The sequence below is a fragment of the Crocodylus siamensis genome, chromosome 8, assembly GCF_052110815.1.
Source record: "Crocodylus siamensis isolate JL-2025a chromosome 8, ASM5211081v1, whole genome shotgun sequence".
NCBI lineage: Eukaryota > Metazoa > Chordata > Crocodylia > Crocodylidae > Crocodylus > Crocodylus siamensis.
In genome coordinates this window covers 52,208,338-52,222,086 of record NC_143402.1, presented here as the reverse complement: position 1 = coordinate 52,222,086, position 13,749 = coordinate 52,208,338, and the positions used below count along the sequence as shown (strand labels likewise).

At 57.5% G+C, this 13,749-nt stretch overlaps 2 protein-coding genes across 2 annotated transcripts; one reads left to right on the top strand and one right to left on the bottom strand.

Annotated features, from left to right (window-relative positions):
• The first annotated feature begins 39 nt into the window (after window positions 1-39).
• Window positions 40-3,626, top strand: PQBP1 (polyglutamine binding protein 1). The gene is made up of 7 exons (XM_090060914.1): window positions 40-299; window positions 465-540; window positions 827-938; window positions 1,705-1,814; window positions 2,084-2,179; window positions 2,351-2,411; window positions 2,903-3,626. The coding sequence occupies exons 1-7, from the start codon at window positions 177-179 to the stop codon at window positions 3,057-3,059; spliced, it is 735 nt and encodes a 244-aa protein (XP_089917040.1). The 5' UTR covers window positions 40-176; the 3' UTR covers window positions 3,060-3,626.
• A 1,829-nt stretch (window positions 3,627-5,455) lies between these two features.
• On the bottom strand, window positions 5,456-13,630 carry SLC35A2 (solute carrier family 35 member A2). Its single transcript, XM_090060867.1, has 4 exons — window positions 12,080-13,630; window positions 10,254-10,436; window positions 9,042-9,193; window positions 5,456-7,403 (listed from the first exon to the last, which is right to left on the bottom strand). Exons 1-4 carry the CDS (start codon window positions 12,153-12,155, stop codon window positions 6,675-6,677), a joined length of 1,140 nt encoding a protein of 379 aa, XP_089916993.1. The 5' UTR covers window positions 12,156-13,630; the 3' UTR covers window positions 5,456-6,674.
• Window positions 13,631-13,749: the final 119 nt, after the last annotated feature.

Below are 13,749 nucleotides of genomic sequence, written 5' to 3'. Positions count from 1 at the left end.
TTGTTTTTCCGTAGAGCACTCATAATTGGCTGGCTGCTGTCACATGAAGGAAGGCCGTTCCTCCTTAAACAGCGTCACGTAACAAGAGGATACTCGTTTCGCTGTTCTGATTGATCATCTGCTATCACGTGATAGCGGTTCTCTAGTCCAGCTTCGGTCCCCGGCGCCCCCTGTATATGACAACCGCAGCACTGGATTTGGCTGGCGCGTGTCACATGTCGCAGGCAAGGGCGGGCCTTGAAGCCACAGGGGCGCCTGATGCGCCTGCGCGGACTCAGGAGTGTAGCTGGAAGTTGCAGGTAGGGAATGGAGGGGTCCCGGGACCCCACGTGCTAGGGAGTTACTATGGGAACGGAGGGGCTTCGGGGGAAGGATGTGGTGGCGGGGCTAGTAAAAGGGGCGTGGCGGTGTGGGGTGCAGCCCCACCCTAAGGAGCCCCCTTACTGACTCTGCTCCCCATCTAGCTGTTCCAGATGCCACTGCCTGTTGCGCTTCAGTCCCGCTTAGCCAAGAGGGGCCTGCTCAAGCACGTGGAGCCTGGTGAGCCCCCCCATGCCCACAAAGCAATTGCAAATGCTTCATGTCAGGAGTGAGGGACATCAATATGGAGGGAGGGTTGCAGGTCAGGGCTTAGGGCACTCAAACTGGGGGACTTTGGGTCAGGAGTGAGGGACTCTGCGGGGAAGGGGGGTTGTGGGTTGGGAGTGATGGATGACCCTCCTCCCACTTCCTTTCCCAGAGTCCCAAAGAACCCAGGCATCTGGGCTCCCAGCACTGCCCTCCACTCTAACCCCCCCCCCCCACACACACTTATTTTCCCCCCCAGAGCCGGAGGAGGAGATCATTGCAGAGGACTATGATGATGACCATGTGGATTATGAGGCCACACGGCTTGAGAACCTGCCACCCAACTGGTACAAGGTCTTTGACCCTATCTGGTAAGGGCCTGTTCCACTCAGCTGGTCCCCAGTGGCTCCCCCTAGAGTTTGGTGCATCTCAGCCCTAGTTATATGGTGTTATGCTTGGTGATCTTGATTGTCCCACCCTAGAGCTGGCTGCATTTTGACCTCTTTTAGGCAATGTTGTACTCTGCTGTTCCTTGCCTGCTCCACCCCAGAGCTGGGTGCTTCTTAGCCCTCTTTATGGCATGTTATGCTCAGCTGTCTTTGCCTGTAATAGACCAAAATGCAGCTGGAGCTCAGGTGGGTTACCAGTGTTATACTTGGCTGTTCTCCACCTCCACCCCAGAGCTAGGTCCATCTTGGCTTTCTTTGAATGGTGGTATACTTGCAGCCAGTTCTGGGGTGGGGCATCATTCCAGCTTATTCCAGTTAGTGTTATACTTAGCTATTCCCTTCCTGTTTCACCCCAGAGCTGGCTGCATCCCAGCACTCCCCATGGGAAGTTAAACTTGGTCATTAGCCATGTACTCCATCTCAGAGCTGGGTACTTCTGGGCTGTATTTACATGGCATTATATGGGGTGTTCCCAGCTCTCCTGTTCCAGAGTTAGTGACATCTCAGCCCTCTTTGTGTTGCTATACCAAATCATTCCTGATCTGTTCCAGTCCAGAGCTGGCTGCATAGCTGCCCCGTATATGCCCTGTTATGCTTGGCTGTTCCCTGCCTTTTCCACCCTAGAGCAGGCTGCATTTCCACCACCCCCACATACACAGACTCATTACCACCTCCTTGCCTCCACCAGTGGTTTACCGTATTACTGGAATGTGGATAATGACCTGGTGTCCTGGCTGTCCCCTAATGATCCCAACTCTGTCATCATCAAGGCCACCAAGAAGCTAAAGAACAACCTAGGTAAAGAGCGGGGAGGGGCAGGGCCTTGGACAGCTGAGTTTCCAACTTGGAGAAAGTAGGAGCTGGGGGGCCTAGACACCTGAGTCCCCACCCCAGAGTGGGTGGGATCTGGGAGTGGAACACCTGTGTTCTTTTCTCCCTTCTCTGGGACACAGGTATGTCAGAGTTGGAGCCCCAGATGCCTGTGTTCCTTCTCTGGAGTGGGTAGGGGATGGGGACTTGGATGCCTAAATTCCCTACCTTCCCATCCCCCTCTCCCCACTCCACAGAGGCAGAAGAGAAGCCTGAGCGCCCATATGAGGAGGCTAAGGAACGGCGGTTTCATCGCCGGGAGGAAATTGCCCCTTACAGCAAGAGCAAAAAAGGTTGGCAAGGCCTGGGGGAGGGTCATGGGCTGATGGCGGGGGGGACTGTTGGGGTGAGGCTAGAAGTGGAGGGGCTGGAGCTGGAGGCAATGGGGGTGGAGTCAAGCAGGCACTAGGTAGGGCCTAGATCCAGCCTGGGCAGACTTACATCAGGCTCCCTCCCACTCTCAGGGAGCCGGAAGGATGAAGAGCTTGACCCCATGGACCCCAGTGCCTACTCAGATGCCCCCCGGTGAGTACTGGAGTGGTTAGAGGAGGGGCTTCTGAGCCCAAGAGGTGGAGCCTAACAGGTGGGCAGAGCCTAGCTGCACTGAGACCTAAGGGGGTTGGGAGTGGAGCCTGCAGCTGATGGGGAGGGGAGGGCCTGATGGCTGGTGGGTGGGGCTACTTCTTAGGGGGCTGGGGCCCAGGTCTTTGAAATCAAGCTAGTGGGGGCAGACCCCCATGGGGGTGTGGCCAGCTTCTTGTGGGCAGTGTTAAGGGTGGGCAGAGCGACATGGGGGTGGGACAAGCCACATGCTGAGGCTAGTGCCCTGGGGGTGGGGGGGCTGAGGATGAATGAAGCCACATGGGGCATGGCCCACTCTCTGGGGGTAGGGCTAAGAGTAGGCAGAACCACATGGGGGCAAGCTAGCTCCTCTGGGAGGGAGGAGAGATTCCCAGGGCATGTGGCTACTAGGGGCTCAGGGCCAGCCCCTTGACCTCGCCTCCTTCCCTGGGCAGGGGTACGTGGTCGACGGGGCTGCCCAAGCGCAACGAGGCGAAGACGGGGGCCGACACAACAGCTGCGGGGCCACTGTTCCAGCAGCGACCCTACCCCAGCCCTGGAGCTGTACTGCGTGCCAATGCCGAGGCCTCACGTGCCAAGCAGCAAGACTGACTGGGCCTGGATGACCCTGGGAACTCTGAGCCCCCCCACAGAGACTCCAGGACCCCCTAGACCCCCTTAAACCTTCCAGACCCTCTCTAGGACTTGCTTAGGACCCCCAGATCTTCTTGGGATCCTCTATAGAGTCCTCCCATGGGGAACCCAGGATCCTTCCAGTCCCCTTGAAACCCTACAATCCCCCTGGGATTCCCCCAGGACCCCTGTGCCCCAAACCAGACTCCCTGGGATCCCCTAAAGCCCACCAACAGGGAATCCAGGACTCCTCCAAAACCCCCCCACAGGGACCTCCCCATACCCCCAGCCCCCCTCCATGGGAACCTGTTGCCACCCACTGGCAGTAGGGACTCCCAGAGACCCCTTAGGAGCCCCCTTTACGGTGCCCCAGATCCCCCCACACCCATGCAGAGATCACCCTCTTTGGGGCCCTTAGACCCTGCCCTGGGAATCCCCCAGACCTCCTCTCTAGTACCTTCCCTGCTCAGAAGCCCATATGGGGACCCCCCAGACCCCACCCAAAATTCTCTGTTTTGATATAATAAAGCTAGTGTGGTAGAGGCAGATCAAGGCCAGTACAGGGCACTGGGTGGGGCAGAGCCTAGAGGGCGTGGGGCTCTGGGGGTAAGAGAAGGGGTTACCTGGGCCAGTGTCTGCCAAGATCACAGTGTGGGGGGAAGGTTACATTCACTTGCTGTCAGACAGAAGGGTCAGAAGATCAGATGTAATCCCACCTAGCCCCCAAAGAGAACCCAAGTGTTTGGTTCCCAGCCCCTCACAGACAACGCTGATTCAGTTCTTAGTTTAGAAAAACAGCGTTAGCACCACAATAAATAGCCAAAGCTCCAGTAAAAAAAAAAAAAAGTAGGTGCAGGTAGAACCCCCACCCTCTGCCCCCAGCACCACTGATGTAGAAACAGACGGGGAGAACAGGCAGAGACCCCTGGTGTCCAGGGTTCTGGCTCTAACACTATCCCAACAGCTTCCCCTCCCCTACCTTGCTAGAGAACCCAAGCATCTGGGTTCCCCTACACTAAGCCCCCAGCCTCACCAGGGAACCCAGAAGTCCAGGCCCCCTGACCTCCCCAGAGCTGGGGATGGAACATGGGCATCTGGACTCCCAGCTGCAATGCCTACACCAGGGAACCCAGGCATCCACCTTCTCTCCCCCCAGTCTAAATCTCCAGGCCCCTATTCCTTCCCCAAAAACCCAGGCACCCCAGATTTGATGGTGGGGGGGATAAGCTGAAACCTTCCTGCCCCACTCCCTGCAACCAGAGCTGGGGGCAGTTGGCTCCAAGTCGGGCAGATCTTGCCTGGCACTGGGATGTGGTCCGCTCTATGGTGAAGCTGCTGGGGAACAGCTGAGTAGAACAGGCCTGGATGTGCCCAGGTCTGGGGTGCCACAACTTGGAAAAGGCTGAGCAGAACAGGCCAAGATACATCCAGTTCTGGAGTGCAGCAGCTGGAGGTTGGCTAAGTATAACACTTCCTGGAGAGGTCTGAGCTGCATCCAGCTCTGGGGTGGATCCATGTAGCTGAGGGCTGCAGTCAGGAGCCCTTCTCCTTTTCTGGTGCCCTGGAGGGGGGAAAAAGAGAACAGAGGCAACTTCAGGTAGGAAAGAGGTGTCCAGATCTGGGGTGGGCAATGGCAAGAGTATGGTAGCCAGTTCTGGGTTGAAATGGCTAGGTATAATGGCAGTGAGAGCCCAGATGCAGCCAGTTCTTGGGAAGGGGAATGGCTGATTTATAATGCCCCACAGGAGGACTGAGATATAGCCAGATCTGCAGCAGAGCTGCTGGCAAAGGGCTGAGTACAACAGAACACCAGGAGGGCCAAGAGGCACCCATCACTAAGTGTAACAGGCCAAGATGCAGCTAGCTCTGGAATGAGGAACAGCTGAGTACAACAGGCCAGGATACAACCAGGTCTGGGGTGCAACTGCTGGGGTGTAACAGGGCATTGTGAAAGCCCAGAGGCGGCTAGCTCTAGGGACAAGGAATAGCTGAGTATAACAGAGCAGAGGCATCCAACTCAAATGGATCAGCCAAATATAACTGGCCAAGATTCAGGCAGGTCTGGGCTGAAGAACAGCTGAGTATCACAGGCTGCAATGCAGTCAGCTCTGGGGTGGAGCTGCTGGGGAACAGCAGGGAAAGCCATGAGGCACCCAGCTCTGGGGCGGGGCAGCCAGGTAGAGCAAGACACTGAGGGGTGGGTAGCTTTCAGATGGATTGGCCAAGTGTAACAGGCTGAGATGTAGCAGGCTGTGGGGTGGGGCCATTGGGAAGGGGCTGAAAGAACAGGGCAAGCTGCAGCCAGCTTTGCCCCCCCTTAATGGTGTTAGAGTGTATGCAAGCCCTGCCCCCTCCAGACACAGAAAAACCCAGGATAAATAAATAAGGCTCTTTATTGGACAGCAGATGCATGGGCCCTGCCCCTCACCTACAAAAGACCCCACCCCTCCTTTAAAAAACCCAATGTACAGTGGTGCTGACCCCCCCTGCCTAGAGCCAGGATTGCCACCCTCTCCCCCCCACCTGGTGAAATGGAGTTAGTTAGGAAGGGTGGGGAGAAAGAACCCAGGTGTCGGGGGCCGGTAGGTCTCAGACATGAAGAGAACCTAGGTATCTGGGCTGTGAGTGGTAAATAAACTCGGGTGGAGGATACAGAGGAACCCAGGCATCTGGGTACGGGGTTAGTGTTGCTTTAAAAAGAAACTGAGCCACAGACATGGAGAAAGAACCCAGCTGTCTGGACTTCCACCCCTGTCCCAGTGTAGGGAAAGAACTCAGGCCTGGGCAGGGAGGGGAGGCAGCGCCAGATTCCTGGGTTCTCCCCACCTATAACACCATGAAGCAATCACATGACAATATCACCTCTGACATGTAGATGTGCTGGCCCTTTAAGAACAGGTTTCTCCTCCCCCCCCCATGAGACTGCTGTCCTTTAAGATAGGGCATGCCAGCAGTAGTCCTGCCCTCAAGGGCACATGACCAACTCTTGCCCTGCTCTTGGGCACAAGGGCTTTTAAGAGACAGGAGCCCCTCAGTGACATAACCAAGAGGCAGGACCAGCCCAAAAGGGCTAATATACTCTTGGACTCTGCCCCTTCTCTCTGAACCTTCCCTCCCCAACCTGAGCCCAGGCATCTGGGGTCACTAACTTGGCAGTGGCAGGGCTGACCCCCCCACTCTATACTGGGAAGTTACTGGGAAGGGGGCTTGGAGGTAGAGAGTGGAGCACTAGACAGCAACTGGATAGACCTGGAGCAGGGAAGATTAGGTCTATGGAAGGGAACTCAGGAAGAATGAGGGGGAATGGGATGGGACAGGGCTGGGAGATGGGGTACTGGGCCATATTAGGCTAACTGGGATCACCCTGTTCTCCCAGCCAGCCAGCCATACTGGGACACCACCTGGCCATACTGGGCTAGCTGAGGACATCACATTCTTCCAGACAGCTGTACTGGGACCTCAATTTGCTGTACTAGGCTAACTGAGATCCCCATCACTTCTCCAACCGGGCTATACTGGGAAACCTGGAAGGCCCCCAGCTGGCCATACTGGGAACCCCTCATTATCATTCTCCCTCTCCCCCCAAACTCATCATCACTTCCCCAGCACTGACTTGCCCACTCCCGTCTCTGGCCCAGGGGGCTGAGGTCCCAGTGGGGCCTGTGGCCCAGGTGCCTTGTCCCCTTGGCCGGGCCCACTGCGGGGCAGGCTATAGAGGTAGACAGCGGCCAGCACGAGGCTAGCACCGAGCAGGAAGGGTGGGTCCGGGCGGAAGCCAAAGAGCCCCACTGAGGCAGCTGTGGAGGCCACGATGGAGAGCGATGTGGCAAAGCCCTTGAGGATGTTGTCGGCATATTTTACTACCACAGCCACCAGCAGCCCCCCCAATGCCTGGTTCAGCACCACAGCCCACACCAGCGGTGTGTAGGCGTAGAAGAAGCCCTGGTGGGCAACGGCTGGCCCATCTGTTAGCCACATGCCCAGCAGCCCCAGGGCTGTGCCAAAGAGACCCAGCTGCAGGTTGCGGAGCCACACTGAGGCTGCACCGCCCTTCAACAGTCGCTCGAAGTAGACACCGGCAAAGCCTGAGGACAGGCAGGAAGCTGCCACCGCTGCCAGGCCGGCTGCATAGCTCTGGGATGGCTGGGACGCATCTCCAGGTGTGGCTCCCCCCACCTCGGCACCCCTGGCCTGGCCAGCTTGAACGGAGGCCACGCCGAGGAATAGGAGGACTAGCGAAAACCACTGGAGACGCGAGAGGCTTTTGCCCAGGAGGAGAACGGAGAAGAGAGCAGTTGTGAGGATCTTCAGCTGGTAGGTGACCTGTGGAGGAGGGAGGGGGGGAAAGGAGGGGTGAGAGAGAGCTGGTGCTGGAATGGAACAGCTGGGCAACAGGCTGAATGCAACAAGTTAGGATGCAGCCAGCTCTGAAGTGGAACTGCTGGGGAACAACTGAGTGTGTAACAGGCTAGAATGTGCCCAGCTCTAGAACAGGGCAGCTGGGAATGGCTTAGTATAACTGAGTGGGAGGTGACCATCTCTGGGGTGGAACAGCTAGGGAATGGTTCAGTATAACAGGCAAAATTCTTCCAGCTTGTGGTGGGGGAGGTGGGACACAATAGCTGGGGAATGGTTGAGTGTAACAGACTGGGAGGCAGCCAGCTCTGGCAGGGAACAGCTAAGAAATGACTGAGCATAATCGTTTAGGATCCACCCCGCTTGAGAGCAGGGCAGATGGGAACGGCTGAGCATAACAGGCCTGGATTCAGCTAACTCTGGGGAGGGGTGGCTGGGTATAAAACACCAAGATGCAGTCAGCTCTGGGATGGAACAGTTGAATTTAATACACTGGGATGTTGCTGTTGCTCCCCAGAGCTGGACACAGCTGGGTAAAACAAGCCAGGATGCAGCCAGCTCTAGGAGGAGATAGCTGGGGGACTAGCTGAGGATAACAGGCTGGGGTGCAGCCAGCTCTGGGGTGGAACTGCTGGGGAATGCCTACATGTGTAACAAATCAGCACGTGGCCAGCCGGGGTGGGGCATAATCCAAGTATAACAGGCTGAGATGCACCCAGCTCTGGGGAGGAATGACAGAGTATAACGAGCCAGAATATGACCAGCTGAGGTGAGGAATGGCTGGGAACTGGCTGAGTCTAACACCCCCATGTAGAAGATCAAGATACATCCAGCTCTGAGGTGGACTGGCTGAGTATAATAGGCTGGGATGGGTCCAGATCTGGGGAGGAACAGCTAGGGAATATTTACATTCAACAGGCTGGGATGCACCCAGCTCTGGGGGAAACAGCTGGGGACTGACCGAGTCTAACACCCCATGGAGAGGGCCAAGATGCAGCCAGTTCTGGGGAGGAATGTCTGAGTATAACAGGCCAGGATGCACCCAGCTCTGTGTGGGGAACAGCTGGGTATAACAAGCTAGGATACGCCCAGATTGGGGGGAAGGGGGGAGGTGCGGGAGACTGAGTCTACCAGACTAGGATGTGCCCAGTTTTCAGGGGGGGCGGGCACGTTAGTTTAACACCCATGTAGAAGGCCAAGATATGCCCAGCTCTGGGGAGGAGCAACCAAATATAATGGGCCAGAATGGGGGGACACGACACACACAATGACACACAGATGATTATTACCAGCTAGGATGTATCCAGCTCTGGGAAGGAATAGCTAGGGGCTTGTCAAGTCTAACACCTCATGGAGGGGGGAAAACAGCTGGGTATAATGGGCCAGGATGCACCCAACTCTTGCTGTCTGGGTAGAATAGGCTGGGATGTGCCCAGCTTTGGGTGGGGTGGGGAACCACTGGGGATTGGCCTAGTCTAACAAGCCATATAGAGGGCCAAGATGCAGCCAGTTCTGGGGAGGAACAGCTGAGTATAACAAGCCAGGACGTGCCCATCGGGGGGGGGGGCAGGGGGAAGAGGGCAGAGGTGGGGATCCCTTGCTGACCTGGAAGGTGGCAGCCGGCAGGTTGGAGATGGCCACATATTGCAAGTTGTTCTGCAGGGTATAGATGAGCGCTGGCACGGCCAGGCGCAGGGTGTCGCCTCGCTGCACCACCAGTGCCTCGTGCAGCGCCAGCCCCAGCGCTTTCACACTGCCTGCCGGGTGGGGGTGGGGGGGAAGGGGAAGGGTTTCAGTTGGGGATGGAACCATGGCTAACCCCGTCCCCTTCTGGGTCAAGCCACATCCCCCCATTGGTGCCAGGCCCTCTCCCTCAGTACCTCCTAGGCCTCTTGTAAAAGGGAAGCCACTAGGTAGGGTCACCATATGTCTGGGTTTTCCCCGGAAACATCTTCTTTTTGGGTCCTTCCATTTCCATCTGGGCAGGTTTTTTAAATATCAGCAAATGTCTGGGATTTTTTTCTGTCTCTGCTTTCCTGGTACTTCCTGGCTTGCCCCAGCAAGGAGTTGCTTGGGGCTTAGGGAAAGGGGCACAGGACAGTTAGAGGCAGGGGCATCACATGCTCTGCATGCAACCCCAGCAGCTGCAGGCAGGTAAGTCTGTGTATGTATGCATGTGCACACATGTGTGTGCCTGCTGGTGCTGGGGCTACAGCAGGGCAGGGAAGGGGGTGGGAGGTTCTTCAGGGCAGCTTGGCATTGCATGGGCAACACGGCTGAGGTGAGGCAGAGGACTTCAGCTTGGGAGTGTGGGGCATCAGCACGGTCTGGGGTGCAGTAGACTATGGGTCAGGAGTGAGGGGCAGCAGCAGGGCTGGGGAGGCTGTGGCTTGGAGTGAGGGACAGGGATAGGGTGCAGCTATATCACAGCCCCCCATCATATACTTCCTTCCACCCCACATAGGTGTCCTTTGTGAAATCAGAAATATGGTAACCCTACCACTGCTCTTGTCTGTGCCCTATTCACCTGGCCCAGCTAAGCCCCTCCCCCTCCTGGAACAAGCCCCACCCCTCCCACCTTTCTTCCTTCCCCAAGTCTGACCAGAAGACCAGGCCCGGCCCTGCCCCTTCCCCCCCAAACCCCACCCCCAGGCCCTGCCCTCTCCCCATAAGGCCATTACCGAGGCTGGGCCCTGCCCTTCTAGCTGGAAGCCCACCCCCTCCCTTTCCTGAGTCCCACCTCCCAGGCCAGGCCCCATACCCTCCAACCCATAGCTCTGCCCCCCAGCCAAGCCCCATTCCCTGCAGGCATCTCACCGCGGTGCTGCAGTAGTAGCAGTAGGAGGCAAGTGCCACCCTTGAGCAACTCAGCTAGGACCACAGCGGTGGTAGGCAGGAAGCGTGGCCCTGGCTGCGTCCGTGCATAACGGATGCTCAGGATCAGTGATGCATTCTGGAGAACCAGCACAGCCAGGCTGGCCTGGCGCACTCGCCGCCGGCCTGGGAAGGAAGATAGGGATGGGAGGGTGGGGTTAGAGCAGGATCGGGACCCCCAGCAGAGCAAGGCTGACCTAACACATCTGCTGCTGGCCTGGTGAAAGAGATAAGAGGCACTATAGCAGGATCTGAACCCCACAAAGACCCCCAGTATGGCCAGACTAGCCTGATGTACCTGCTGGTACTCTGTGGGGAGAGATACAGGGGGGTTAGAACAGAATTGGAACCCTCACAGAGCACCACCCCCATGGACTCCCCCCAGCATGGCCAGGATGGCCTGAGACCAAAGACAAGGGGGATTAGAGTAGGATTGGGACCTCCATGGAGCCCCCCAGCACCAAGCCAGCCTGATGCTACCTCCACCTTGAGAAAGGGGATGAGGTGGGAGGTGAGAATATGACAGGGACCCCCCCCTCCCCCCATCTCTGAGTTGAGGCAGCTGCGTATAACAAACTGGCTAAGATAGCATGCAGCTGGGATGGGGTGTTTGGGGAACAGCTGCGTATAACACTACCTGGAGAGGTCTGAAATGTGCCCAGCTCTGACGGACAGCAGCTGAGGAAGGGTCAGTAAAAAGGACACAGTTGCATCTAGCTCTAGAGTTGGACAGCTGGGGAATGGCTGTGCCCAGCCCTAAGGTGGGATTACCAGCAAACAGCCAAGTATATATAACACTCCATAGGGGATGCCTAAAATGCACGCAGCTCCAGGGCAGCACAGTTGGAGAATGGCCAACTATAACAGTACCCAGGGAGGGCCAAGATGCACCCAGCTCTGAGCACTTAAAGAAGAGCTGAGAATAAGGGGCTCAGATGCAGCCAGCTCTGGGGTGGGATAGCTGGGGAACAGCTGAGTATAACAGTGCCTGGGGAGGGCCCAGATGCAGCCAGCTCCGGCTGCAGCCACCAGTAGGATATGCCGTGCTGGATGCACAACTGCTCAGGCTCCAGCCCTGCCCAGCTGAGCAAACATCCTGCTCCCACCTCTCCAGGCTGGGGCTGTGAATGGCTGTGTGGTTGGACCAATGGAACCACATTCCACCCCTGGGATCAGGCTCAGTTGTACCTGCTGGGGAAGGGGACGGGAGGGGACAAAAGGAGTGTGGATATAGGCAAGATGTGCCCAGCTCCGTGGTGAAGTGGTTAAGTGCAACAAAGCAGGGAGTGGGCTGGGATGCGGCCAGCTTGGGGTGGGGGCAAAGGGACAGATAAGTAGAACAGTACACAAGGAGGCCCAAAATGTGGCCGACTTTAGGGAGGGACAAGGGTTAAACGGCAGACCTGAGATGCAGCCAGTTCTGAGGAGGGCAGCCGAGTAGGACCCGCCTGTCTAAAACAAAGTGCAACCAACTCTGGGGTGCGGCGGGGGAGAGCAGCGGAGTAGGACGCCACCCGGAAAGGCCCGAGATGCGCCCAGGTCTGGGGCAGACGCGCTGGGGAAACAGCCGAGTATAACGAGGCAGGGAACGGACCGAGATGCGCGGGGGAGGTGCCCCCAAACCTTGCTACACTCGGGCGCTCCCCGCTCCGAACTGGCAGCTCTCGACCCTTCCCCCCGGGGCGTCAGACTCGCCGAGAGCGAGTGGGTGTATCTCGGCCCCGCCGCCGGGCCTGTCACGCCCCCGCCCTTCGGTTCCCTCGGCTCACCCCCCGCGGCCGCCGGGTGCCTTCCAGTTTCCGCGACAGCCGCAGCTCCGGCCCCCGCCGCGGTCGCCGCTGCCATGGTGGCACTTGCCCGGGCCCCGAGCGCCAGCGTCGCCACCACTTCCGCATCCTGCGCTTCCGCTTCCTGCAGGAAACAGGCGACAAGCGAGAAGGAGCACTGACTCCGGCTAGAGAGGAGGCATAGTTGGGGGTGTGGAGGACTAGGGCTCTCACCATAACAGTGGAGAGGGGTAGAGTGGGACCTCACCACTGTGACCAGAGAATTGGGGGGGGATAGAGCGCAGCCTGGTGTGGATGACTAGCGCTCTCACAATAGAGTGGAAAAGAGTAGAATGGAGCCTCCCGGAGGAACGGGTCGAGTGGTACCTGGCTTGCAGGACCGTGGCTGTGATCATAGAGTTGGGGTATAACTGAGCTAGAGTAGCACCTGTAAGGCTGAGGAACAGTAGAGTGGAACCCTGCACCTGTGACCATATGGTGAGAGTGTGTGGCTTGAAGAACCGCAGGTGTGACCATAAAGTTGGGGCTGGCTAGAACAGAGCCTGGCATGTAGGATCGTAGTTTTCACCGTAGAGGGCCAGGCAGATAGAGTACAGTCCTGCTTGTAGCACCCCAGCTGTGACCATAGAGCAGAGAACAGGCTGGGCAAAGGGGAGCAAGCACAGGACTGTGGCTCTCACCATAGGGTGGATAGATTATAGGGATTCCTGGGAGACTGCATCCATCATCATAAGTAGCAGCAAGGCCTGCATTACAGGACCCCCCCCCTCCCGCCCCCCCCAGAGTGGAGTGAACTAGGGAGCATCCTGCTGGGAGGACTGAAGGTGTGACCAGAGTTGGAAACTGATTATTGGAAGTCCTCTCGTGACCTGCCATCACAGAGTAGGACATCTCAGCTGGAGTGGAACCACCCTTGGAACATAAGCGAATAGGAGGAGCTGGCTAAAGAGGAGCCCTCCTGGAGGACTGCGACTACCACCAGTGGACAGTTCAGCCACAGCACAGTAGAACCAGAGTATGTGGGCAGGCTGGCTAGAAGAGCCCTGTGACTGTCACCAGCACTAGGGAGCACAGGGTAGTACCTGGAAAAATACACAGCAGCACTAGGGGCCTAGATACCTAGGTTCTCTAGGGAGTAGGGGTTTGGGTGGAGCTTAGAGTAGGGAGAGGGCTTTGAGCCCAGATGGCTGTGGTGGGAGGAAGGCTAAGCCAAACACCTAGGTTCTCCAGGTAGACTGGGGGCTGGAGCAGGGTCAGAGCAGGTGAGGCTGGAAGCCAAAACACCTGGGTCCCTCTACACCAAGAGGGAAATGCCACCCCCCACCTTGTGACTAGTCATGGGGGAATCCCTCGGGGCACCCATGGGATTAACAGGGGTCCCAGGCCCAAGCCCTTCAGAAGTCTTGTGGGGCAGCTCCTACGTGAAACTTAGGCCCTTCCCTCTCAGCCCCACTTCCACCCTCTAGAAGGTGGGCACTGTAGGGGGCCATATTCCCCCTCACTCCCAGCACAATACAGCTACCTCTGGAGTGAAAGAGGCCAGCACAACACAACCTTGCCCCAGATGAAGCCAGCTATGGGGTAGGGCATCTTCCCTCTTTACCCCCTCCCCAATTCACAGGGGGATCCCCTCCCCCCACCCACCCATGACA

Coding starts and splice junctions, on each gene's coding strand:
- SLC35A2 (XM_090060867.1), bottom strand. CDS start 12,155: ATGGCAGCGGCGACCGCGGCGGGGGCCGGAGCTGCGGCTGTCGCGGAA. Junction 9,194..10,253: donor GCTACTACTGCAGCACCGCG/GTGAGATGCCTG, acceptor CCCACCCGGCAG/GCAGTGTGAAAGCGCTGGGG. Junction 7,404..9,041: donor TGCCGGCTGCCACCTTCCAG/GTCAGCAAGGGA, acceptor CCTCCTCCACAG/GTCACCTACCAGCTGAAGAT.
- PQBP1 (XM_090060914.1), top strand. CDS start 177: ATGACAACCGCAGCACTGGATTTGGCTGGCGCGTGTCACATGTCGCAG. Junction 541..826: donor GCTCAAGCACGTGGAGCCTG/GTGAGCCCCCCC, acceptor TTTCCCCCCCAG/AGCCGGAGGAGGAGATCATT. Junction 1,815..2,083: donor GAAGCTAAAGAACAACCTAG/GTAAAGAGCGGG, acceptor CCCACTCCACAG/AGGCAGAAGAGAAGCCTGAG.